Source organism: Paraphaeosphaeria sporulosa, assembly GCF_001642045.1.
Source record: "Paraphaeosphaeria sporulosa strain AP3s5-JAC2a unplaced genomic scaffold CC84scaffold_1, whole genome shotgun sequence".
Taxonomy (NCBI): domain Eukaryota; kingdom Fungi; phylum Ascomycota; class Dothideomycetes; order Pleosporales; family Didymosphaeriaceae; genus Paraphaeosphaeria; species Paraphaeosphaeria sporulosa.
The window spans coordinates 3,261,487-3,286,252 of NW_017253360.1; the positions used below are offsets into that span (position 1 = coordinate 3,261,487).

General features: G+C 55.5%; 9 protein-coding genes across 9 annotated transcripts; 6 read left to right on the forward strand and 3 right to left on the reverse strand.

Moving 5' to 3' along the window:
• Positions 1–428: 428 nt before the first annotated feature.
• CC84DRAFT_1211889 (uncharacterized protein) lies at positions 429–1,366 on the forward strand (the record flags this gene model as incomplete). The annotated part of the gene is made up of 2 exons (XM_018182408.1): positions 429–687; positions 738–1,366. The coding sequence occupies 2 exons, from the start codon at positions 429–431 to the stop codon at positions 1,364–1,366; spliced, it is 888 nt and encodes a 295-aa protein (XP_018042681.1).
• A 589-nt stretch (positions 1,367–1,955) lies between these two features.
• On the reverse strand, positions 1,956–2,876 carry CC84DRAFT_1211890 (S-adenosyl-L-methionine-dependent methyltransferase; the record flags this gene model as incomplete). Its single annotated transcript, XM_018182409.1, has 1 exon — positions 1,956–2,876. The coding sequence occupies one exon, from the start codon at positions 2,874–2,876 to the stop codon at positions 1,956–1,958; it is 921 nt and encodes a 306-aa protein (XP_018042682.1).
• Positions 2,877–3,332: 456 nt separating this feature from the next.
• CC84DRAFT_1211891 (uncharacterized protein) lies at positions 3,333–3,716 on the reverse strand (the record flags this gene model as incomplete). The annotated part of the gene is made up of 1 exon (XM_018182410.1): positions 3,333–3,716. The coding sequence occupies one exon, from the start codon at positions 3,714–3,716 to the stop codon at positions 3,333–3,335; it is 384 nt and encodes a 127-aa protein (XP_018042683.1).
• A 1,033-nt stretch (positions 3,717–4,749) lies between these two features.
• On the forward strand, positions 4,750–5,775 carry CC84DRAFT_1171067 (polyubiquitin; the record flags this gene model as incomplete). Its single annotated transcript, XM_018179890.1, has 3 exons — positions 4,750–4,771; positions 4,825–5,052; positions 5,108–5,775. The coding sequence occupies 3 exons, from the start codon at positions 4,750–4,752 to the stop codon at positions 5,773–5,775; spliced, it is 918 nt and encodes a 305-aa protein (XP_018042684.1).
• Positions 5,776–6,508: 733 nt separating this feature from the next.
• On the forward strand, positions 6,509–7,822 carry CC84DRAFT_1211893 (Aldo/keto reductase; the record flags this gene model as incomplete). Its single annotated transcript, XM_018182411.1, has 5 exons — positions 6,509–6,534; positions 6,604–6,754; positions 6,856–7,212; positions 7,266–7,382; positions 7,442–7,822. The coding sequence occupies 5 exons, from the start codon at positions 6,509–6,511 to the stop codon at positions 7,820–7,822; spliced, it is 1,032 nt and encodes a 343-aa protein (XP_018042685.1).
• An 827-nt stretch (positions 7,823–8,649) lies between these two features.
• CC84DRAFT_1068698 (uncharacterized protein) lies at positions 8,650–9,177 on the forward strand (the record flags this gene model as incomplete). The annotated part of the gene is made up of 1 exon (XM_018173649.1): positions 8,650–9,177. A coding segment is annotated over one exon (528 nt), but the record flags the coding sequence as incomplete, so codon positions are not given.
• A 1,633-nt stretch (positions 9,178–10,810) lies between these two features.
• On the forward strand, positions 10,811–12,494 carry CC84DRAFT_100977 (mannose-1-phosphate guanyltransferase-like protein). Its single transcript, XM_018173360.1, has 5 exons — positions 10,811–10,900; positions 10,961–10,993; positions 11,044–11,087; positions 11,148–11,294; positions 11,347–12,494. The coding sequence occupies exons 2-5, from the start codon at positions 10,987–10,989 to the stop codon at positions 12,241–12,243; spliced, it is 1,095 nt and encodes a 364-aa protein (XP_018042687.1). The 5' UTR covers positions 10,811–10,900; positions 10,961–10,986; the 3' UTR covers positions 12,244–12,494.
• Positions 12,495–17,342: 4,848 nt separating this feature from the next.
• Positions 17,343–20,661, reverse strand: CC84DRAFT_101156 (uncharacterized protein). The gene is made up of 2 exons (XM_018173365.1): positions 17,888–20,661; positions 17,343–17,833 (listed from the first exon to the last, which is right to left on the reverse strand). The coding sequence occupies exons 1-2, from the start codon at positions 20,253–20,255 to the stop codon at positions 17,733–17,735; spliced, it is 2,469 nt and encodes an 822-aa protein (XP_018042688.1). The 5' UTR covers positions 20,256–20,661; the 3' UTR covers positions 17,343–17,732.
• A 1,754-nt stretch (positions 20,662–22,415) lies between these two features.
• CC84DRAFT_1171072 (uncharacterized protein) lies at positions 22,416–23,730 on the forward strand (the record flags this gene model as incomplete). The annotated part of the gene is made up of 2 exons (XM_018179891.1): positions 22,416–22,439; positions 22,567–23,730. The coding sequence occupies 2 exons, from the start codon at positions 22,416–22,418 to the stop codon at positions 23,728–23,730; spliced, it is 1,188 nt and encodes a 395-aa protein (XP_018042689.1).
• Between the last annotated feature and the right edge of the window lie 1,036 nt (positions 23,731–24,766).

Below are 24,766 nucleotides of genomic sequence, written 5' to 3' on the forward strand. Positions count from 1 at the left end.
GTATGGCACTTACGGATGCGGTGTACGTGCATATATTTATTATGCAAGATGAGCATGTCTTGATTTCGCACACTGGCCCATTGCTCCAACGTATCCAATTTTTAATACGCCTCGAGTTATATCAGACTGTTGTATGTTGTAATGGCTTTGAAGAGATGTCCAAGAGTTCATGTGACAGACATTCGCCAGATCACTCCGCATCCGATCTAGCACCATCGAAGCACTACTTGAAACCGCCCCCAAGTTCAAGCCTCAGCCTTCCGTCTCTTCTATGCCTGGACCTCTGTAACTCCTCTCCTCACGCATGTTAAGGTTCCTATCCCTGCAATACGCCCGCCCCGATCATCCTTCCTCCTACTTTTTCAAAAAATCATACCACACCCCTCGCAAACACCATCCTGCATCGCCCCCTAAGGCTGTCACGAGTCATGCTGCTCCACGCACTGCTCCTCTCCGCTCTTGCAGCTCTTGTCAGTGCAGACTGCTACTCACACGACAGGATAAAAGCGCAAGACTCCAAGTATTACATTGGTCCAGAACTCGTTTCCTGCGGCAACGGAACAGATAATTGCTGTCTTGCCGAGCAAAAGTGCGGGAGCAATCTTCTCTGCGTCGATGGAAGTGGCGGGGTGTCGCGCCAGTACTGCGACAATGCCGCGTGGATCGGATGCTCTGACATGTGCGCTGGTAAATCTATCCACCCGTCCAGTCGTTCTCGACGCTAAAGCAAGGTGTAGGCAACGATGCTGCGGGCGTGAGCATCCATGACTGCGGCGACAACATCTACTGCTGCGGCGTGAACACCGAGGACGCGTGCTGCACCGACGAGCGCGCGTTCTACGTAGATCCAGACGATGGCGGTGTCACTCAGACGACGGTGGCTGCGAAGACAAAGGCGCCGAGGTGGTTTACGGTGGATTCGTCGTCGCTGCTGGCGAGTATGTCGAGTGCGTCAAGTAGCTTGGCGAGTTCGACGCCATCTTCGACGCCTGCGTCAACATCCGCTCCCGCAGCGACGACAGCGAGTTCAGCATCTTCAGCTACTCCTACTCCCACGGAGACTGCGAAAGGCTCGTCTGGGATCTCTGGTGGCGCAGGCGCAGGCATAGGAATTGGCGCTGCGGCAGGCATCGCACTGGTCGCTGCACTCATGTGGTTCCTCCTGCGGAAGAAAAAGCAGAATGCTTCTCGCGGTGCAGTGAGCGGAACCACTGACTACCCAATCGGCAAGTCCGGACCGCAGCCGGAATACTATGCACACAACGTAGAGCTGGACAACGGGAACCTCGTATCGCAGGAGCTCGATGGCGGGAATTCTCGACATGAATTGGCAACCCACGCACCAAAGACGTATCCAGGGTTGTGAAAGGTCAACGATAGAGATTTGGGGCATGGCAGTACGTGATTCGTGCGAAATGATACCCTTTCAAGTTTCTGTTCCGTCTGTACGAAGTAGTAACGTGTTAAGGTAAAGCTTCCATGGCGTTGTCGCCGACGTGCGGCTGAGCCTAGCCAATTGCGGAGCTTGTGGCATGCTTGCAGCGGCTCGGAAGTAGTTCGGAGTAGGCGATGACAACCAACACCTTGAACATTGGTTTTGCTCGTAGTTCAATGCACAAGGAGCTTGAGGAGCGGAGCATCTTGACAACCTGTGGTAGAGCGGATGTGATGTATTGTGTGCCGCCCGCAACGCTGAAACCCATTGGCAATGAGATACAGGCCCTACACCGCGGAGATATCCCTAGACTTCTGCAAGGTCATGGAGAACGTTGTTGGGTTTTGGCATTGACTTCTGTGTCAGTTTCGTGATTTCCGAGTTCGCGCAGCGTCTTGGAAGACATTCGACATTCAAGCTCAATTGAAGTCTGGTCAGCGTCGAGAGCGGTGTTCAGAACGCGGCATAGACGCGGGCGTCCATGTGAAGCCTGAGAGCATTGGATTTGGTCGCTGGGCACCTACTTCTTTGTTGCCAACAGCAAACTCACCATCCACGCCCCCTCGACCTCCCCTTCCCCAACCACTCCCGTCAGCTCCTCCCATAATTCCACAATCTCCCCATCCCCCTCGTCATGCGGCCAGGTATCCGCCATCCCCTTGAGCCCGTCGATCCCCAGGCTAGAAAACCACCCCTTATCCCACACACCTCTGACCACTTCATCTCTCCTCCCAATGCGCGAGACGGGGTGAAGCCCGTACTGCGGCGGCAGAATCATATCCTTCAAGGTACTGGGTTGAGGAAAATTGTAATCGATTCGCTGCGCAGGGTGGAAGTATTCCTCAGGCAAGCCCACGCTGTCTAGTCCAGCGGCCTCGTTCGCCAGGATTGTTTTTGCGCGATTGTCGAGGCCGTACCGTTGGATGATGTTGTTGCAGATGGCCTGCACGAGCTTCTGCCATACTCTCTGCGCTTCAGGCTCGTGCAGCGCATACGTCCCGTACAGCCCTGCCGCGAACGTGCCGCCGGGCTTGAGCTGGTGGTGCACTGCGCGCACGGCTTTGTCGACGTCGGTGAAGTGCATCATTGTGGAGGCGAAGACGAGATCCATGCTCGCGGGGGGCAGGTCGATGGTGTCTTCCAGCGAGCTGGCCTTGAAGGTGTAGCAGCCTAGACTTTGGAGGCGGGCTTTTGCGATTTGGATGTTGGATTCGATGATGTCGGAGACGAGGACGTTGGCGAAACGGGCGGCCAGGCGCGGGGAATGTACGCCGACGCCTGCGCCGACTTCGTGCGCGTGCGAGAATGAGGCAGAGTGTGAGGCATGATAGGCGAAGATGGTGGAGAAGAAGGAGTCGGGGATAGAGGGGCGGCCTTTGATGTACGAGTCCCAGAAGGAGGCGGATTGGTTGTAGACGTCTTCGCCCTTTTGGCCCCCCATGATGGCCGGGGTGTGGTGAGTTGCCTCGGAAGCCATAATAGAAGAGGTTTGGGTTCCTCAAGTTATATTTGGAATAGGGAAAAGCCGTATTGCGATGTTGCTCTATACGTATCATAAGCTCTACCTGTACATGGGGTAAATGAGGAGGATGACGGGTACATTTCGGCTGGAAGGAGAGAATGCCGAGGTACGAGTCCTTATAAGTATGTTACATCTGATAAACCTGATATTGAGAACGCGTTGGATGCGTCGATAAGTGATTTGCGGAAATTGGAGGCTTTTGGTAGGGAATGTTCGTTCCGGCGGATGAGTTCTGAGGACACATATGGATCGCATAATTGCTGGCTCGATCCAAGGGATAATTCACAAATGATATTGGAGTCGTAGACAGCTATAGAATTCGTAAATGTCGTTATGTCGTACACGTGTATGTCAGCCCGTCGTCTCGAAGTAGGGCTAAATCAACGTCTGCTGATGGCTCGCCATCTTCCACTGTCCGTCCTCAAGCACCCACGCGCTGGAGCAGATGGCTCTGAACGGCAACTCTTCCCTGATGGCTTCTACACGGTAGTAGACCAGTGCGCCGCTCTCCCCTAGGGGCATGACCTCATCATGGCTCAGCGTGTACTTTGTCCACGGTTGAAACCCTGGGTCCTGCAGTATCTCATGGAGCGATGGCGAGGACGTCGCTGTAAGGATTCGATCGCCTGGGAAGATGAAAACTGGGCTTGCGGAGAGGAGTGGAAGAAGGGCGTTGCCAGAGTCGCAGAGAGCGGCCCAGGCGCGATGCTCAAGGGTGCAGATGGTGGCAGTCAAGCTGGGCGCAGTGAGATTCGGCATCGCGGAACGGTTGTAGACGCGATATGAAGGTGCCCTCGCGGAGTCGTTGTCGGCTTTGGGCAGTCCTGAGTGCATACAGTATTACTAGAGCGCCCACGAGACGCGCTTCTTGCTCGAGTGCGCAATCGGTGTGGCGTGACATCATCCCGCCCTCATTGCGCGCACCACCTACCAAAGACGAAGTCCGAAACGCCGTTTGCGTAAGAGGATGGGGGGTCCTGGAGCTACCCATGAGGACGACTGCAACATGCGATTATCGCACGCTCAACATCTGCGGACCACACCGTTGTTTACGTGAGTACCCGAGTGAGGGTTGCGGCGATTACCGCCACAGGTGTCGCGATGAGCAATCGACATTGCCGAGATATGCCCGCAATCCATGTCAGCATCGGTGCTGCCTTTTGCGCGATCTAGGTTTGCAAGCCCAGGTGGCGATTATGGCGAAAAGCCAGTCTGCATCGTTTTTTCCTGCCGTCGGCGACCTAGAGCAGAGCGTGCTAAGGCGCACTGCAGCGCGGCGTGGTGCGCTGTTTGTTGGTGAGCGACCGGACGGGGCTGGGTGGGCTGGAGCTTCCCCAGTCGCGCGGCGATAAGATGGTCACATGGATGGGGCCCGCGCGATAACGGAAAGCGGGGATATCTGGCGTTCCAGGCGGCGACACAGCTTGGGCGAGGTACGGTGGCAGAAGGGCGCAACGGAGGCTTCGAGCACCTGGATCAAAGTTCTGCAGTGGAATAAATCAGCGAGCAGCGCACTGATAGAAGAGAGCCCGGCTGCCTGGCCGAGAAGACGCTCGAACGTTCTCTTGCCTTGATTGCCGTTGGCGCACGGACGCTTGGTTGTGTCATTACTCACCCATTGACCGTCACAGCCTCAGCTTGCCGCCTGCGCCTGCGTCTCTCGCCCATATAAACCCGCCGCCTCCCGCCTCGCTGCCTCCCTTCTACACCCGCACTTGCACTCGCCCTACGATACCGTCAACGAGACACATTTGCACAGATACCGAATACACACATACACCCGATCGCCACGATGCAGATCTTCGTCAAGACCCGTAAGTACCACGGCCGCCACCGCCTGCCTGGCGCACCCACTGACAGCCCGCAGTTACCGGCAAGACCATCACCTTGGAGGTGGAGTCTTCCGACACCATCGACAATGTCAAGTCCAAGATCCAGGACAAGGAGGGCATCCCGCCGGACCAGCAACGCTTGATCTTCGCCGGCAAGCAGCTCGAGGATGGTCGCACCCTGTCTGATTACAACATCCAGAAGGAATCGACGCTCCACCTCGTCCTCCGCCTGCGCGGTGGCATGCAGATCTTTGTCAAGACTCGTAAGTCGTCACATCGCCTTGCGCTCTTTGTTCGCTTTACTGACAGCGCCACCAGTCACGGGCAAGACCATTACGCTCGAAGTTGAATCGTCTGACACGATTGACAACGTCAAGTCGAAGATCCAGGATAAGGAGGGTATTCCTCCGGACCAGCAGCGCTTGATCTTCGCCGGCAAGCAGCTTGAGGATGGTCGCACCCTGTCCGACTACAACATTCAGAAGGAGTCTACACTCCATCTCGTCCTGCGCCTCCGTGGTGGTATGCAGATCTTTGTCAAGACGTTGACCGGCAAGACCATCACCCTCGAAGTCGAGTCATCCGATACCATCGACAACGTGAAGTCCAAGATTCAAGACAAGGAGGGTATTCCTCCGGATCAGCAGCGTCTCATCTTCGCAGGCAAGCAGTTGGAAGACGGCCGTACGCTTTCCGACTACAACATTCAGAAGGAATCCACCCTGCACTTGGTGCTTCGTCTCCGTGGCGGTATGCAGATTTTCGTCAAGACTCTCACCGGTAAGACGATCACACTGGAGGTGGAGTCATCCGACACCATCGATAATGTGAAGTCGAAGATCCAGGACAAGGAAGGCATTCCCCCGGACCAGCAGCGTCTCATCTTCGCAGGCAAGCAGTTGGAAGACGGCCGTACGCTTTCCGACTACAATATCCAGAAGGAGTCTACCCTGCACTTGGTGCTCCGTCTGCGTGGCGGCCAGTAAGCGGTTTGTTTCACCTTACAGACGATATCATGGGATGGCGTTATTGGCATGACGGTACCTGAACGGGCCGACGGGTTATGATATTTCTATAGTTCACGGCAGGCCTGACAAGGCTTGCAATTCAAGAGCATGCCTACGGGCAGAGATTCATTCTCAATATTTTCATTCTCTGTGCCACCGTGATGTTTTGCATTGATATTGCACCGGTCCGTAGTCAGCATACAGATAGTGCCTTCTCTTTCCAGATGTGGTGACGCCACGCGATGGCGAGAACATGTTGCAGCATTCTCTCTAGATGGTGTTCTGTCAGTTTACTCAGATTAAAGCTACAGCCCGATCATGTACCAGCCAAAACCTCGGCTTAAGATGCGACATAGAGTGTAAAACCCCGCGGTAGTTCAGACGTCACTTGCACGACGTCACGGATATAGCGTATCCCCGCCGTAGCTCCCCACTTTCAAGCGTCGCCGAGAGGTACCGAGGTGGACAGCTGTGGAATACGGCTCCAATGGACGCGTAGAACGGTCGGACACTTGACACAGTCGAAGCGGATCGCCGGATTTGAGAGTAAATTCCGCTGCGGGTGCGTTTAAAGCTGGGAGTTACCCCGTTACAAAGAAGGCGAGCTTGACGCAAACATTAGCTGCAACCACCAAATATCGCCCTCAACGCTACCAGAACACGTCCAGATACCAGAGTTGAAACACAAGCAAGGACTATTGAGTGAGAAGTCATGGCTGAAAAGATGGAATACGTCAAGTATGTTTGCGATTCTGGAGGGTGGAAGCTTGTGGTATGGATGGAGGCATTGTGCTAATTCAGTTACAGCCTAGGAAAGTCTGGCCTCAAGGTGTCCAAGGTGATCCTCGGTGCAATGAGCTACGGAGATCCAAAGTGGCAGGAGTGGGTTTTGAACGAGGAGCAAAGTCTCCCGTTGCTCGAGCACGCCTACAAAGTCGGCATCAATACCTGGGACACTGTACGTCAAAGTTCTCTCAGTACTCGCCGCAGGTCTTACCATCAGCAATTCCGCTGTTGTTACACTCCCAGTATCAGTCGCTGATACGCATCGTTATACAGGCAGATATCTACTCCCATGGCGCCTCGGAACGCATTATCGCAAAGGCACTAAAGAAGTACAACATCCCCCGCAGCAAAGTTGTCCTCCTCTCGAAATGCTACTTCGGGGTCAACGAAGAAGACCCCACCCTCGGCATCGCCTCCGTGTCCACCAACGACGGCGCTTTCGTAAATCAAGTCGGACTCTCGCGCAAGCATATTTTCGATGCGGTGGAGAAGAGCGTCGAGCGCCTAGGCACATATATCGATGTGCTGCAGATCCACCGGCTGGACCGGGACACACCGCGCGAAGAGATTATGAAGGCGCTGAACGACGTTGTCGAGAAGGGATGGGTGCGGTATATTGGCGCGAGTTCGGTGCGTGGTCGGAATCATACAGTAGAATGAGTGGAAGAGCTGACACGATACAGATGGCAGCATGGGAGTTCCAAACGTTGCAAAATATCGCGGACCGCAATGGCTGGCACAAGTTCATCTCCATGCAGAACTACTACAACCTTATCTACCGCGAGGAGGAGCGTGAGATGGTATGTCCTCCTTTTCCCGGCTCTGTTCTATCTTGCATCATTCCTAACCTGCACACCAGATCCCATACTGCCAGGACACCGGCGTCGGCCTGATTCCGTGGTCACCCATCGCCCGCGGCGCCCTCACGCGCCCCTGGACCGACCGCTCCTCCAAGCGCTCCACCACCGACGCCTTCCTCAAGAACCTCGTGCACGACCGCGAAGACGCAGTCGACAAGGAGATCATCGGGCGCGTGGAGAAGATCGCGAAAAAGAACAATGTCAGCATGGCTTGTGTTGCGACCGCGTGGACTATCCATAAGGGCGTCCAGCCGATCATTGGGTTGAGCAGTAAGGAGCGGATTGACGAGGCAGTGAAGAACAGCAAGTTCAAACTGAGCGAGGAGGATGTCAAGGTGCTGGAGGAGGCGTATGTGCCGAAGACGCGGCAGGGGTTCTAGATGGGTGTCTTTATCAAACGGACATGTCACCTGCGCAGTGCCCGTACTACGCGTAGATGAACATCGAGAATCACAACACTATTTCTTTGATTCCCCACCGCAATTTCAAATGTGCCAATCCACTGAAGCATGCTCTTCCCGAGAACGCCAAGCCGAGCCAGGCAACTTCCTCACGCATCGCACACATGCACCTTTGGACGCGACGCCGGCCCGCCCCGCGCCCAAAAAAAAACGAAATCAAATGGTGTCAGCAATACCCGTTGTTGAGGCTCTGCGGCTGCCCAACCGATCTGCGGGCCCACCGCCGCACCGCACTAGCGCCGTGACGTAGTCTATGTCGGACTTCCCACGTGCACGCTTTCAAGCTTGCAGTGAGAATTCCGGCGAGGAAATCCAGGAGATTTCCCCCTTCGGCTACGCATTGTATTCTCGGCCTTTGCTATGGCCAGAAACGAGTATTGATTGATTTGATGCGTGTTGGGTGGGTCGCCAGAACGGCTACGCAGGTTCTGAAAGAAGGGCCGTTTGTTCGCCACAACACTATACGGAAGGTGATGAGCGCGAGGGCTGTGCCTGTGCGGGTTTTTGCGACGGGAGGATCTCCTAGCGGAGGTCCCAGCAGGGTGGGCAGGGCGATTAATATCGGCGAAGCCGCACACTCTCGACCGCACAATCGACATTCAACCACACCAAGCGCACATGCAAACCCGGACAAGAACGCTACACCGCACAGCAGCGTAGCCATGTTCTCCCCCAAGCGAAACCACTCGCCCGAACCCGGCGCCAGCAATACCAACAGCGCCATCTCCAGCGCTGCGCCCTCACGGCGGACATCGCCGCATCGTGCAATCGCTGCTCACGCACCAAACACCGGCATAGACGAGCAGCACGTCTATGTCCTCACGCTCGCGCTATCCCCCTCCATCGCCGTCCCCCTCGACCAGATGCGCGACGAATACTTCCCGCGCCATCTCAACCGCACGCCCGCACACATCACCCTCTTCCACGCCCTGCCGCACTCCCAGCTCGACGCCATCGACGCCGACCTCACGCGTCTGACCAGCCGCACACGACCCTACCACATCAGCACGGGCACGCCGTTCCGGCTAAAACGCGGTGTCGCGGTGCTGCTGGGCACGGGGGAGGAGTGTTCCCAGGCGCTGCGGGAAGAGCTGCGGTCCAAATGGGCTGCTTTCTTGTCGCAGCAGGATAGTCGGTCCCGGGGGTGGCAGCCGCACTGGACGGTGCAGAACAAAGTTGAGGAGGAGAAGAAAGTCGTGTCCGCATACAATACCCTCCGCAGAATTCTCTACGAGGAAACGCACTATGGGAAGGCGCTGGGGTTCGATCTGTGGCTATACAAGGACGGTGGGAACTGGGAGCTTAGCAGGGAGTATCGATTCTTGGGGTACGGAAGTGGGGCGAATACACCTGGTGGGAGGAGGGAGAGTGGGAGTGGAGCGGGGACGCCCGTGACGGGAAAGAGTAGGCGGAATAGCTTAATGGCTGGGGAGCGGGAGAGCGGGCTGAAGAAGAGTACTAGTTGGGTGCGGATGAGCGATGTGTGGAATACGGTGACGTTAGCGAAGCCGAAGAGTCCGAAGCCGCCCGAGGCGGAGAGGGAGTGGTTTGGAATGAAGTGATGGGGTGGTGAGGGAGTGATATATTGGAATAATACCAAGAATAGCATGCGAGTATGCTGATTAGAGAGCACCGAGTACGGCGGCGAGTTGCGCCCGAGAGAGCCACGCTTCTAAAGGTTTGGTCTCAATGGCGTGGCATTGCAACGCTTTCAAGACCTGGAGAGGTAGTTCGATGCTTTGTGGGCCAAGAAAAAGCAGGGATCTGCGGGCCTTAGAACGCAATGTAAGGCTGAGTGAGAGTCCAAGTGCCACTGCGTGGTGAAGCTATGCGGAAGGCGTTAGCGTCCTGTAGTTGATGGTGGCGATGGTGTTTCCGATATAGGTAATCCTATACAGACTATGCAGAAGACCTTAGTGTTTGAGCTTGTATTCAGCTCCTACGAAGCATAATGGCAGATGTGTAAGGCGAGATGTCACGTAAGGGAGCGAATTGAGGTCCAGGCAAAGCGCAAGTTGCAACGTCGCTTCAAGGTGAAGTGTAGAAGGGATCGACCTCGGAAATTGGCGCCGCATCGTGAACACCTGAGGGCACAGTCCAGGGCGGTGTGAACGCAGGCCCGGGGCGCGATGTCGCCTTGCAGAAGGCTCATCTAGCCCGAACGAGTATTTGTGAGTTGCGTGAGGGCCACGCAGGGCCGACGCGCGTCTGCACCCCCATTGGCAGGGAGACGTCGCAGTATCGATAGCGAGTTCAGTCGCTGCAGGAAGCCGTGCAGCTGCATTGCAGCTTGAAACGCCGGGTTCCGTCGAGTCTCCCCACAGGAACGATCATGTGTGCCGCGCGGATGGGAGGGCAAATTGACGATGCAGGCTCGTGCGGTACTGAGGCTGTCGGGGCGCTCGGGTAGTCAGCCACATGTTGCCTCTGTCCTGTCAAGCGAATGAGCCCCTATCCATCCATGCTGCCTCGACGTGCGTGACATGCAAAGTTTTGTTCTGGAAGGCGGTGCTGTTCATCCCGCATCCCACGTGGGCTAGCATCGCAGGCGGTGAGATTCGAACAGCAAATGCACTCGGCGGTCGCATGTGCCTGCGGAATCAGAGTGGCAGCGCGTGACGGTCGTAGGCGAATGGGACGGCACCCCGCCCGTAGACCCGCGATGTCTCGCCAACCAGCGGCGAAAACAGCAAAATTAGAACGCTCTGCTCGAGGACCCAGCGGCCATCCGCACAGGTGCAAGGGGTGGAGGCTAAGGCAGTGGCAGCAGCAGCGACAAGGGATGGCATGACTTGACTGGCGAGGTGTGGCCGTGGAAAGGGGAATAATTGGGGGGCCGCTTGGCCTGGGCGCTCTCGAGCTAGGGAGCTCCGTCCGACAGAGTACCACCAAACCCTTAAATCCAGCTGTCCTCACCCGAGAGCTCGTTGACTGCCCCGTGAACTTCTTCCTGTACCCCATACCGTGCTTTCCACAGAAGCACCGTCCATCGCCTTTCCACTCGCTAGCTTGTTGAGGACCCATTCGCTGTCTTCATCCACTCCAAATTTCCCCTCACCACCAATCCACGGACCACCACAGCTATGAAGGGTATGCTCACTCAATTGCATCGGCGGGATACGTGACTGACAGACATGCAGCCATCATTCTCGTTGGAGGGTTTGGAACCCGCCTGAGGCCTCTTGTATGTCTCTGCTACCCCGCGCTCACCGCTTCGTATGGACTGGAGGGCTAACAGCAGCAGACCCTCACATACCCCAAGCCGCTCGTTGAGTTCGCGAACAAGCCCATGATCCAGCATCAGATCGAGGCATTGGCCGATGCTGGCGTCACTGACATTGTGCTCGCCGTCAACTACAGGCCCGAGATCATGGCCGAGGCGCTCAAGACCGTACGTGTGCTCAACACTCCGCTTTCGGGAGCTACTACTGACAGCATCCTAGTACGAGAAGGAGTACAACGTTAAGATTGAGTTCTCGGTCGAGACTGAGCCTCTGGGCACCGCCGGCCCGCTCAAGCTCGCCGAGCGCATCCTCGGCAAGGACGACACGCCCTTTTTCGTCCTCAACGCCGATGTCACCTGCGAATACCCCTTCAAGCAGCTCGCTGCGTTCCACAAGCAGCACGGCGAAGAAGGCACCATTGTGGTGACCAAGGTGGAGGAGCCGTCCAAGTACGGTGTCGTTGTGCACAAGCCCAACCACGCCTCGAGGATAGACCGCTTCGTTGAGAAGCCCGTCGAGTTCGTTGGCAACCGCATCAACGCCGGTATCTACATCCTAAATCCCTCGGTGCTCCAGCGTATCGAGCTCCGCCCCACCTCTATCGAGCAGGAGACTTTCCCGGCCCTCGTCAAGGACGGCCAATTGCACTCGTTTGATTTGGAGGGCTTCTGGATGGACGTCGGTCAGCCCAAGGACTTCTTGTCCGGCACCTGCCTGTACCTCTCCTCGTTGACCCGCCTGGGCTCCAAGCTCCTCACACCCGTCACTGAGTCCTACGTACACGGCGGCAACGTCCTAATCGACCCCTCAGCCAAGATCGGCAAGAACTGCCGCATCGGTCCCAATGTCACCATCGGCCCCAACGTTGTTGTCGGCGACGGTGTCCGACTACAGCGCTGTGTCATTCTCAAGAACAGCCGCATCAAGGACCACGCCTGGATCAAGTCGACCATTGTCGGCTGGAACAGCAGTGTTGGAAAGTGGGCTCGTCTGGAGAACGTCACCGTCCTCGGAGACGACGTGTCCATCGGCGACGAGATCTACGTCAACGGCGGCTCCGTCCTCCCCCACAAGTCGATCAAGGCAAACATCGACACGCCCTCGATCATCATGTAAACCGCTTCATTCACTTTGATTGCGGCTCCTTTCTACACCTTTTAATCCTCTTGCACTTTTTGTATACCTTGCATCTGGCTCTGCAACAGCACAGCTCGGGGCGCCTCCAGGGTGGATGTGTGTGCGGAGTTTATACGGAGTTCTACCTTTCTCTACTCTACGTGTCGGTTGGGTCTGATAAAAAAGCGAAAAGCTCGGGCGAGGGCGGGTTCAGTTACACGATTTGCGGGACAGGACAGCGTTTGGGTGCTCTAGAGCGACGGTTCAGTGGGCTGGACTCGATTTGGGACGAGGAAGATTTGGCGGCATAGATATACCCTTTTACTAGGTATGAATCACATGTGCAAAGCTATCATTGATCACGTCTGCCATCTCATGGGGGGTATGTCTGCTCGCAGGACGTCTGAGATCGCTTGTTGTACAGGCCGCTTCGATTGGTTGCCATGCGGCAAATGTGAACTTTGGACTCTCGTACCCTTGGGGTGACTGTGGCGAAGGAGCCATGCCATCTCCATTGGCGGCAAGCACGACTCTGGCAACTGGCAGGAGCAACCGCGCTGGCTTGACCTATGCCAGCAACCCGCGCAATCTCGGCAGTCCAATAACCCTACACCTCACTTCGCGTCCAAGTCATGTTATTCGCGTTAGGTCAAATGTCGGCATACCCTGCCGGACCATTTTGACGAGAGTAGTCACGGAGGCAGGTGCGCGAGTCGCTCAATTGTCTGGCAAAATGTGCATAGGGCTACAGTACCGTAGTTCACAGTTCGCTGCAAAGCTCACGAGAAACACTACCTGGAAACCTGTCGGTGATTCCCATCGCTGTGCTAGCCTACTTTGACAGTTCATAGACTCTGAAATGCCGAGGTTTCGCACAACCCATCACAACGACCGAAGTACGTAGACGTAAACCCTTTCCATGAGGTGGCTACTCAATTGGGCGTTATGAAGTCTGCGGCTGAGACCAGCTTGGCCCGTAATGTCTAGTTCTCGCCTCATGCCGTCGAAGACCACGCCTATTGCAGCGGACTAGGCCGGCGAGACCATGTTCGCCAGCGCTCCTGAGGCCACATGAAGCGAGCGGCCTGAAAAGCGATCAAAGTACGCGAGGGTCGTTCAAGAGATTCACTTGCGCGACTAGCAAGTCGTGGGGGCAAGTCTTTCGAGAGAGGCTGGGGCAGTTTCCCAGGCGCCTCGGGCTGTTGAAGGTCGACGCCACTGTAGTAGCCAGACCGTTAGTATTGTCTAAAAACTGTAGCTGTGGGTAAGTTCATAAAAAAACTCTTTGTGCCACTTCGTCACCTCCATCTCACTCGTGCAGGCATCGAGCAATGTCCACGCAAATCGCAACCTTCCTGCTCAAGCAGGGAGGCAGCCTGCTATATAATAATGAAAAAGGTGGACTATTTGGCAAGGCGAAGAATCAGATGGAGGAGCTGCGCGAAGCCCAATAGAATCTGCTGCAAAGCATTCAGCTTAGCTAGACCTCCATTCAAAAGATCGAGCACTAGACCAACGAAATGTCAACGGCGCTCCAGAAGGAATATACAGCGAGACCAGAACGCTGGAAATCTGGGTCCACGCATATCTTTGTAAGCCAGTCTCGTAATGATACCGTTTTGAGCGTGTTGAGCTCGCGGTGAACCCCCACTGGCAGCCACCGCAGCGTGACCAGGGACATGGACCAATTTCTCGAGGTGATTGGAGACACATGGCACGGCGTCAAATATCCCATTAACAACATCATCACATGCGTCGTGGGGAAGAACCCGCTCGCGAAGAAGACCGGACTCATTGGCGTCTGGAACGACTCAGCCCTCCAAAAGCTGTGCGACCTTGACTACCACAAATACAACATCAAAGATTACCTGCTGGACATTATGAAAGCAACTTCAAAGTTGTCACAAAGCCCCTCCGAGTTGCCCACGAGCTCCGAATCCTTGGGTCGGTGCGTTCCACGTTTCTCCACATTCGCTTTGCCCTTTCAGTCTTCTCTGCTGACGCAAAGATACCCCTTAGACGACGGAAAGCACACATCATGAATTACGGAGCTAGCAACCGCTATAAAAGCTATGCAGGATTAAGCTTAGGGCGGGTTCCTGGCAGCACTGACGACACTCAAACCGTCGTATGCAAGCCAGTTTGTCAGCGAGGCACACTGGTGGCGCTTTGAGGAGAGCAGCAACCGGGGCGTGTATCTTTCAATGGGGCTCCCGTACTAGCGCGGCAGCTTCGTCGAGGGACGCAAGGTAGGCCCCTGCCCGCCGTCAGGGTGACGGCTCAGCGGCTCCTTCGCACAACTCAATCCCGATGGTGTGGTTGAAGAGTCGGACAACAACGTGCCACGGCTGGTCCGTCTTTGGAACAAAGTTCCAAGCCGGAAAGAGGGTGACGAAGACTTTGTCCCTCTCGTCCTCAAGGTAACTCCCATGTGAGATAAGAGAGCTGAAGGTACAGTTTGTGTTCAAGCGGCAAAAGGACGACTGAATTGGGCATGGAGAACAAATCGTGGGGTGACTCGGGAAAGTGCTTTAGAGGAAATATTTGCTGAGGGGTAAGGGCGTGCTGCAGAGTGACTTTGTTGCGCCTGTGGAAGAGACCAATAGATATTTGGTGATGTAATCTGCCGTGGAGGGTGTATTTTCATGATGTTGTGAGAGCGAGATTCTGCTCCCGGTGACAACAGGAAGTTGGGATAGATTGGCGTCCTTTTCTCTCTTTCCTCCTCTTTTCTCGATCAAGACTGGGGCCATGAGATTAGCATACTTGTCAACATGATCATGGGTCCATGGGTCTCGCATTAGGCAAAAGCACGAAGTCAAGGACCAATGTCGAATTTGCAGAGATGTAGAAGTCGCACCACGCGCTCTCCACATGATCTCAAACGAAGAGGAACTTCCAGGATTGGAAACACCTTAAAGAGCATGGCAACGAATGTGAAAAGTGCCGCGGTAACTCCAAAGCCTATGATAGCAACCGACGATCGGAGAGACGCTGAGAAGCTTGAATAACTCGTATCAGATACCACAGCTCATCGATGTTTCATTCTCTTCGTAGCTTGTTTCTCACCTTGGGAAGCAACTGCTCCATTTGGTCTTTACAAAGAATCGCCAGGTAGGCATCGCAAAATGTAGAGACATCATGCCATGGAACAACACTTTTGCAGAGCACGGACATACAGCAAGACAAAGCAGAAAGTCACAAAGTGATTCGAGGATCTCTTTTGATCGCCACAGCCCTAAATTCGTGAAATTGACGCCAAAGGCCTCGGTGTTGGAGTGAGGTGCTGGAGTTGAGTTATAGAGCAGGGACGATATCAAGGTACCGACGGATATTCACCCTACTTTGGAAGTTTAGGTCGTTAGAGTGCAAAGGAAACCTGCTGTGCCGAACAAATGCCAGACTGGCTCCCATTCCAGAAATTGGAAGTGGCCGCCAAAAGTTGTTAGGAACGAAACCCATAAAGCTAAGGACACCTTCAAACACCAACACCGGGACATCCTACCTCTGTCCATGCTCCCCACATGGTATCGTAATAGATCGCACTTTACCAGACAGTAGCCCACATCTTCCGCTGCTTTACAGTAGACCACTTCGTTGTCTAAGTAAACTATCACTGCGCCGTTAAACATCACAAAACACTTTGTCACACCCGCACCCGCGCCCGCGAAAAAGCAACACCCGCCCGTCCCACCACCCGCCATCCCTCGTTACCAAAAACAAGAAACCCGTTGCGGTCCATGTCTCCACACACGCGAAACCAGCGCGCTCCAACGCCACGAAGCGTGTCTACGGCGCGTCTTTACTGACCCACCACCCGCGCAATACCTTCCCCCTACTCATTACGCCTCTGCAAATTCTGCCCCCAACACGTTGCACCTGCAATATTCTACGCTCAAGCCCAGCGCCTCCAACCAGCCTCTTGCCACGCCCTCCTACCTCGACGTCCAAACTGGGCCGTTCTACCCTGCCGATCACCCTCCGACCACGCCCGAGCCCCCCACTCCCACAAAACAAGGCCCTTCACGCTACGCGAGCATCCAGATGCAGGGTGCGTACCGAATCTAGCGCGAGCGACACTCGTCCCACACGCCGGTCAAAGACTCCAGATCCCGAGCCGACAAATATGGGGACCGAGCCTACTAGACGCCTCATCCCTGCCGTAATAAGCGGTGAGCACCTCACACCCATTGGACGACCGGGCGTAGCATCCACTATAGATGCCAACTGCGAGATATAGGAGGCAAAGAGAGGAGGGGGCAGCACGATCCTGTTTGAGATAAGATGGGAGGGCGAGATCTGACAGCCGCCAAGTGTGAGAATGAAGGTGGAAGTGGGGTAGGACAATCGTATCGTGATCGCGAGAGCGGGCTAGCCTAACTGTCAGAGATGCTGGGTCCGAAGGGACAGCGCAGGTGGGATGGACGAGACGAGGCAGACATCGTCATCGGCAGTTGCGCGTCGAAGATGCTGGAAACGCTGTGTTGTGCAGTGAGTGCAGCTTGGAGGGGCATGCATGGTCAGGCGAGCTGCGTCCTGGCCTGACATCTCCGATATTACTGCGTGCAGATACTGCTCGAGGCTGATTCGCAGGCGTGATTCTGCACATGCACAACGGTCGAAAAGAGTCATTGCAGATTTTGAATGATGAGAATTTCCATTTGTTCCATCCCATATCCATCCCAATCCAGTCCGATCCAATAGATACATACAAACTCAGCTATATTCACCTCTCCACGCACACACGCAATCATTAGCCAAACCAAGAATGCCATGATGTCGCCGGAAAGATGCTGAGATCAAACACGCTCGCTCGCGGATGGGAATGCCCCCACCGCTTTCCACCGTCGCTAGATAGTAATGTTGTTGTAAGATAGGATAAAAATAAACTAAAGCAATGGTTGCTCGCTATGCCAGTAAAACAAGTCGTGAAAAGGAAAATCGGACTATCAAACAAATAGAGGCAGGAAGCATCGCACGCCCGGCGGCGAGGCCGGCGCGCGACAGCCATCTAGGTCCCTCTACACAGTCGTGCATATGCTTTTGAAAGGGACAGGACCGCCTTCAAAAGATGGAGAAAAGAAAAATTGTCAATATATCAATGAGGTCGTTGTCGTGGCCACTTAACGCGTATGCCATCGTCGATCCGTAAGAGCAACCGTCATAAGAAAAACGTCCCATGCCGCTGTAGTGAGTGTTTGTAGTTGGTGTGCGAATCGGGTGGGTCGAGGTCATGAACTTAGCGTCCAGGACGCCGGGGAATCAAAGCAACAAAGCAGTTGTGAGCATCGAACATAGAAAGTCGTCATCATGCTTTTGGGGTCGTCAGCCGTAAGAGCGATCGTAGTCTGCGGGTGCAAACTTCAGACACATTATCGTGAATCTGTAAGTGTTGGGCTGGGTGGGTCGGCGGCAGGTGATGAGTTCTAGGCAATAGGTGGGGTAATGATGAGAGCAGCCTAGAGGATGTCGATGAAGATGAGGGCGGTCTAGTTGGCTCGGATGACGAGCTTGGAGAGAAACTTGTTCGATAGCGAGTCGAAATCGTTGCGGTCGAACTTGCACTCGCTTCTTGATCGCAAGTACGTATCTGCTCGTCGCGTTAGCCTCATTCGCAGGCGAAACGAAGGATGCTTCAACTTACCATATTTGGTTACATGCGCACGGACCTCGGTCATCGCATCGCACACCGCCGGATTGGAGTTCAGCAGGTTGTGGTGTTTCCGGGTATCCCACTCCGAGAACGCAGGGAGCTTCTGGGAGATGGCTGAGAAGAGACCAACAATGACTCCCACGGGTGTCGACTCCATGTCGTTGCAAAACTTCTGCACCGCAGGCTGGTCCGGCACACGGTAATTGCAGTCGAACTGGATCAGCTCCCAGACAGCGAGGATGATGGCAGCGAGCATGAAGATGGTGGGCCAATTCTTCAGCTTGTCACCGCTGTAGACAGAGGAGTACAGCGCAGAGAGCTCTTCGAGAACGTCCTTTTGAAGCTCACGCCACATGTCGGCGAGGGCACATTTGACCTGGAAGTTGATCATGACGGGAGCCACTGTCTTGCCGTGGAACTTGGACTGGTTGTCTTCGACCTTGCCGATATTGACCTCCTCGCCACCAAGGCCTTCGACCATGGTAACGTGCAGAGTCAGGTTGTAAGCAACAACGAGCTTCAGAGCCTTGCGGATAACTGGAAGCTTCTCGCGGCAGTAGAAGCGGTAGGCAGTCTTGAGGATCTCGGTTACGAAGTAAGTGCCCTCAAAGTATTCATCGATGAACGGCTCAAAACCGCCATCAATGTGGCGGTCCAAGTAGTCGGAAAGCATGCTTCGCGAGATGCCCTCCATACCCGCAGAGAGCTTGGCAGTGTTGATCTCGAAGTGGAGACCGTTCAAGCTCTCAAACCAGTCAACACCAAAGCACTTCTCATCCCGGACGTACACCTCACGGGCCATGATGGGAAGGTAGTGGCCGTACCCATGAGTGATGTAAATGGGTCGTTCCTGGGGTGAGAAGCCCTTGATGTTACCGATGGAGAATCCGAGGCTGACATGGCGCTCGTAGTCGGCCTTCCAGTCCTTCATGAAGTAGGCAATGTCTTTGATGTCGATACGTGTGCAGGGGACTTGCCAGAGACGAGCGTGCGATGGCTGGCAGCCACCGCACGGGTCACCCTTGTCACAAGTCTTCTTGAGGAACTTACACCGCAAGCAAGCACGGAGCTTTCGGATCTCGTGTGCTTGTTGTCGCTGTTCGGGCCTCAAAGGACCGCGCCTTCTTCCTACACGCTTCTCGCCTGACGCATCCTTCTTGGTGGTGTGTGCTGGTGGAGTCTTCTTGGCGATGGTCTTAGCCGGCTTTGATCCGATGGGAGTTGTGACTGGAGACTTTCTCCGGCGAGTTGGCGGTGAGCTAACTGCAGAAGAGGTCGGGGAGGAGGAGCTTGACGCGGACTGCTTGATGTCCACGGGTTCAGCGCGAGGCATGGGTGGGCTGACGGACTGGTTGGGTGAGATGTAGTTGGAGTACTCCTGGTCCAGGTTGGGGAGACCATGGTGACAGCTAGACGAGTGGCTGTGCGAGTGTGGTGAGTGTGTGAGGTCGAGCTGGTTCTCGGCTTCGGATTGGGGAGAGTGCATGGGGTAGTGAATCTCGTCGTAACTGCTGAAAGAATGGGCCGACGGCGGCGCATCCGACTGATTTGACGAATCTGAGTTGGTGCGGATGTGAAGTGTCTGTGCGGGATTTATAATGAGGGCGGTGGGATCGCTCGAGAAGTCGTACGAGTTGCGGTGGCCGAAGTCGACAGTGTTCCACCCGTTGTCGCTGCTGGAGAGCGACCTGACCTCCAACCACTGCTCAGTAGGCGAGCCGCTGCCGGCGCTCGCTGACACGGCGCTCGAGACGCTGAACTCCTGCCCATTTGATATGTTGGAGAAGTCCTGCGCGAAGTCTGCCATGCCAAAGGGCGCCATCTGCTGGGTCATGTCCATGGAGGTGGTCGCCATCATGCCAAACGCGGAGGGGGCGTTCATGGACATTGAAGTCATGAGCGCCTGCGAGGTGTTGATGGGGAAATCAACAGGCGAGGTTTGCAGCGGACCGGCACCGAATGCGCCATAGTCTCCCCCCAGAGAAGATAGATCGGTGCCGAAAGCCTGCTGAGCGAAGCCGGTGCTCGCGCTCAGGTTGATCCACTCAGCCAGCATGGGGTTCGTGGCCATTGCGGACGGAAAGGTGAGGCCCGTCGTCTGGAGCTGGTGCGGCGCGATGGCGCCGGAGGTGTGTGGCAGGCCATTGGGGCTGTGGGCCTGCGTGGTGGCTACCGTGTTGACGCGTCGCTGGTCATGCTGGTGTTGCTGCTGCTGGTGGGTGCCGTCGTGCTGTTGCGGCATCTGGGCGGGCGGAAGCGGCCAGGTCTGGTGCGAGAGGTTGTAGTTGAACGACGGGCGATTCGGGTCGAACGGCTGGTCGAAGGCGTACAGGTCGAGGTTGTCGAGGTTGGACTCCATGTTTGTAATGGAGAGGAGGAGGTTCGGGCGCTCAGCTGGGCAGAGCTCTGTGCTGAGCAGGCAGAGCGGTGTGATGCGAGAGGAATCGAGCGGAGAATCGAAGAGGCGGGCGGGGGCCCGTGCGATGGATCAAGGCTCACGACGTGAAAGGGCGGTCAAGGCCACGGGACTAGCCATGCACGCCAGACGCAGCATCGTGGCCAGCCAATTGCACCCCGCCTCTAAATGGCCGCGATGCACCACTCTGATCGCCCTTCCCTCCCGTCGCGCAGACGGTGGGCTCGCTGCGGGTGCCCTCAGCAGACCGCGCCCGCCGCGAGTCTGCGAGCCTGGCGCCGAGGGTTCCTGGCTGCGCGCGAGCTCGAGGGCCGTGATGGCTCCTAGCGAGCAAGCCCGCCCACGGAACAGCGTTCGCCCGCCCAGCGCTCCGCCAGGCCTCCAGGTGCTCGTCTCTGCGCTGGCTGGCTGGCTGCGAGCTCCAATGCCGTGCTGACGCCGTTGCGGGCCACTGGGACGCCGTCGCACGCACGTGTGTCGCAATCAGTGCCAATGGCTGCTCCAGCGGTGCCCAGCGCCTATCAGTGCGACCCCAGCTCTGTCGGTGGTCGTCGAGCGTTAGCTGCGTCGGCAAACGAGCCGCGAGCGAGCCTTTGGTCTTCCGAGCATGCAGCCCATGACTCTGGAGAGAGCAAAGAGCCGCCCATGTACTCTCAGTTGCGGAAGGCCAGCGCTCCCATCAGCCATCTAATATTATACGCGCTGTTAGCACGCTGATGGATGAGTGAGAGCTTGGTGCGGCCGTGGCACGGGCCATGCAGCGGGGCTCGTCTCATCGCCACCGGATGCCACTCTTCGGCGGCACCTCACATTTCTCCTCACCGACTCCGCGAAAAGCGCCCCTCCAAAATAGCCTCAAACGCGTGCCGGGCCTCGAGCATGCGCGCGCCTTGCTTCCGCCCACGCTGCCCACTTCCATCGGCGTCTCCTCGTGCTTTCCAGTGCCTTTACCATGGCATGAAGCCGTCGTCTCCCTTTGGGCCCTTTTGGGACATTGCATGCACATCAGCGAGGTCTGTCGTGGCACCGCTCACGCATACGGTCGCACTGAGCGCCGCCTTGCGTCCGTGTTTTCGTCGAGACCGCCGCTCGTCCAATCCGCCCGTGCTTGGCCTTGCATGCTGCAGCTCCACCTAAGCCTTGACAGGAAGCAAAGGACCCTGATCCCCATTCTTCCCATGGTGCTACGCAGAAGGAAGCAGGTAAACACCTCGTGATTAGACAGTTGATCTATTCCGATCGGATGCCCCTTGCTTGTGCATTGCCCGCCGATGGCATGCATGCCTGTCCGGGGTGCGTCCGGGTGCAATGTATTGCTTGCGCAGACGTGTAAGTCTTGTCCGCTCAGTGGAAATTGAACAGAACCACACTGTTATTGTGGCTTCGTTGCACCGGCCTTGCCGACGTCGCTCAGTGTCCGACCAAACGCCACTTGTAGAGCCATGATGCTTGTTTTGCCATGGGGTACGGTCAGCCCAGCGTAACCTTAGCTAGGCCACATATCGTGTTGACAGAGGAATGACAGACCAGGAAGAGCTTCTTTCAGATTCGATGGGGGCTACTTGGTGGCCTGATCTTTTGTTATGATGCAGGAGCTGGACTGAAGAGCGTTGCCCAAATACTACCGGCACCTCAACCCGTTCGAGGCCTGTAGTCTAGGTGAGTAGGAGCTGAGACGCCAGTAAGAGATAGTAGATTGCGAGTCAAAGTCAAGCAGATGTCATGACGCCGTGACTTCCAAAAATGGCTTGTGTCTGAGACAACACCGTGCAAGCGGCCGTTGTCGCTTGAAGTCTATGTCGGAGCCGCAGAGCAAACAGCCGAACGTCTGGCAGCTCATCCAGGGCTGCTTTACGTTGGGATGCGTGCTCTGGCGTGCAAAATCCATGCGCGAGACTGGTCCATGGTGTTATTTTCAGGACAGCTGCTGAGGCATGGAGAGCAGGCACCGCGGCGAAGCCTGACTCTGTGAGCGGTGGTGCTGCCACTTCGAACGTGCGAATGAGGCGGTGTAGTGGTTGTGCTGCAGCGGTTGCTGTTTTGTCTAGCGTGTAGAAGAGAACTCTTTGTTGTTGCGTTTGCAAAGAGTCGTGTGGGTGAGAAATGACTGTCGCGATTCCCTCTATTGTGAGCGGGCCCAAGTCAAGTCTGGGTCGCGCACCACGGCGTGCTCAACAGACTCACCATTATCGCAAGCACATTCTGCGCAGAACTATGCTGTCCCCGTCTGCTTTTCGCTCCTCATGCCGCACAGTTCGAACGTATCGTTAATGTCGTCAGGCCAATTCTCACAATATTCGCGATGCCGTACGCTATTGCTGGTAAACCGCATGCTCCCGCAGTACCTGCTGGTTCAATTACTAATTGGAGTCACGCAGGCTCACAGCAGGCGGCCGCTCTTGACGGCCCGGTCAAATACTCGATCTTGGAGTTCGTCAGGATGTGTGCATTGCTAACGTTCTGCGGGACATTATTGATCATAGTTGTTGGCACTCTGGCTTACGAGTGGAAACTCAAGTTCACCAAAACCATCATGGATCGATTAGCGCACCTCGAAGCTGCCTATGAGCTCGTGAAGACTTACGCAGCAGCCCAGAAAGCAGAGCTCGTCCAACTGCGACTGGAGAATGAGCACCTCACGGACGCGCTTGAGCTCTTGGACAACCGTGCGACCACCCAGAAGATCCAGGCCGTGCAACTACAGTTGGACAACGAACAGCTCAAGGGTCTTGTCCGCACCTTGACGCTTACGAACGAGGATCAACAGGCGTGCTCACGGCGTGCCGAGGAAAAGGCTGCCGCTGTCAAGACCCAAAATGTCGGGCTGGCCGACAAAATAATGGCGTTGCGCCGTCAAGTGTTCCAACTTGAGCAAGAGAAGCGGCAGCAGAAGGTGTTGCTGCAGCGGCAAATCGATATCAAGACACTCGTGAAGGAGAATACCAACGCAATACGAGCTCTCGACAAGCGGGTCAACTCCAAGGGCACCGATCCGAGCGGGTCGGACAGTGGACAAAGCTGCGAATGCTTCACGCCTTTTAGTCAGTCCAGGAACATAAGCTCTACAACCAGGTCGATCGCCCACGCAAGACAGCTACAGCACGTCATCCGCAGCATCTTAGTGGGAGATTGCTCAATCGAAAGCACACTGTCAACCTTCTTCAGTCTACCTTCACGTTCACGCTCATGCTCTCCCACCAGCGGAGACACCAATACTTCTCGCGTAAGCGTGGACGAGCTACTAGAAAAGAATCTTGAAGCCCGTATCTATACAATCAAAGACTTCGTGTACGCGCTCGATCTCGCGCGAGAGCAGTTCCGATCTCAGTCCAATACGTCGCCTTGTGTTTCCGAAGGGTCGAGACGATTTGACAGTGCAACTTGCCTCGGAATGCCAACGGAGATTGGTTGCTGCTAGAAGGCTTCCGAGCTGGAAGCGTGATCGATTAGCCGCATCGGAGTGTTCGGGCAATCAGAACACCGGTTGCGTAGAGGATTCATCTTTGGATCATGCCACAAGGAAATTGCTCATCAGGGGAGCATGAGGGTTGTGGACCTTATGACTCCAAGGGGGCTTTTCTATGAACGATGGAACGCGAAAGATGTTCAGCAGGGGAGCATTGAGCTGGTATGTCAGAAGTTACACCCCAGCAAGATGTGAAGGAGGTACTCAACAGGGAAGGGTGAAGACGAGGACAGAGAAGGATACTGATGCTGAAGAGGGTTGGTGTAGAAAGCAGCAACGATGAAGATCCTTAACAGGGCAGAATAGGCGGTTCTTTACTAGAAAACACATGTAAATGAGGCCTGGAGCGCGGCAGGAGCGTTAGCAATGAGGGTGGAGAGTATGATATTAACATGAAGGGCCGGGCGACAGCGCCCGAATTGAGGAGTCAGGTTGACGACTAGGAAAGGTTGGGCGTAGAAGTGAGAGCGTGAAGAGACCGAGAGGAAAGCACAGGATCTGCATTAACTAAGGATACTGGGGTTCCAGGACGATACCAGATGGACCGCACTGTGATTCACGCAGTACCGTTTCCTTGGATTCTGTGCTTTAGCCTTGTCTCTAAATAATCTAATTTGAGGGTTGCATCTTCCCTCACTACTCCTACAAGTAGTATCAATGCCCTTTTGTGCAGTTTCCTTTGACGAGGCGGAATACGTGCCGTGAAGCAAGACGACTGTCTTCCGCATCCCGACGGCAATTCCGTCCAACTCTCCGCCAACCTCATATCTAGATTATACTTCACTGTACCAGATTCTACCCTGTCTCATCGACGCCGTCCTGCAGCGGTCACTTCCGACAACCGCACAACTCTATGCTCCAATGTGCGTGGACCTTCACTCCTCGTCCCGTTCCTTATTTCCTACCCCTCAACCATGCTCTCACATTATACTCATTCGAAGATGAACCAACCAGGAAAGGCTCATATCCTAATAGGACTATTCTGGCC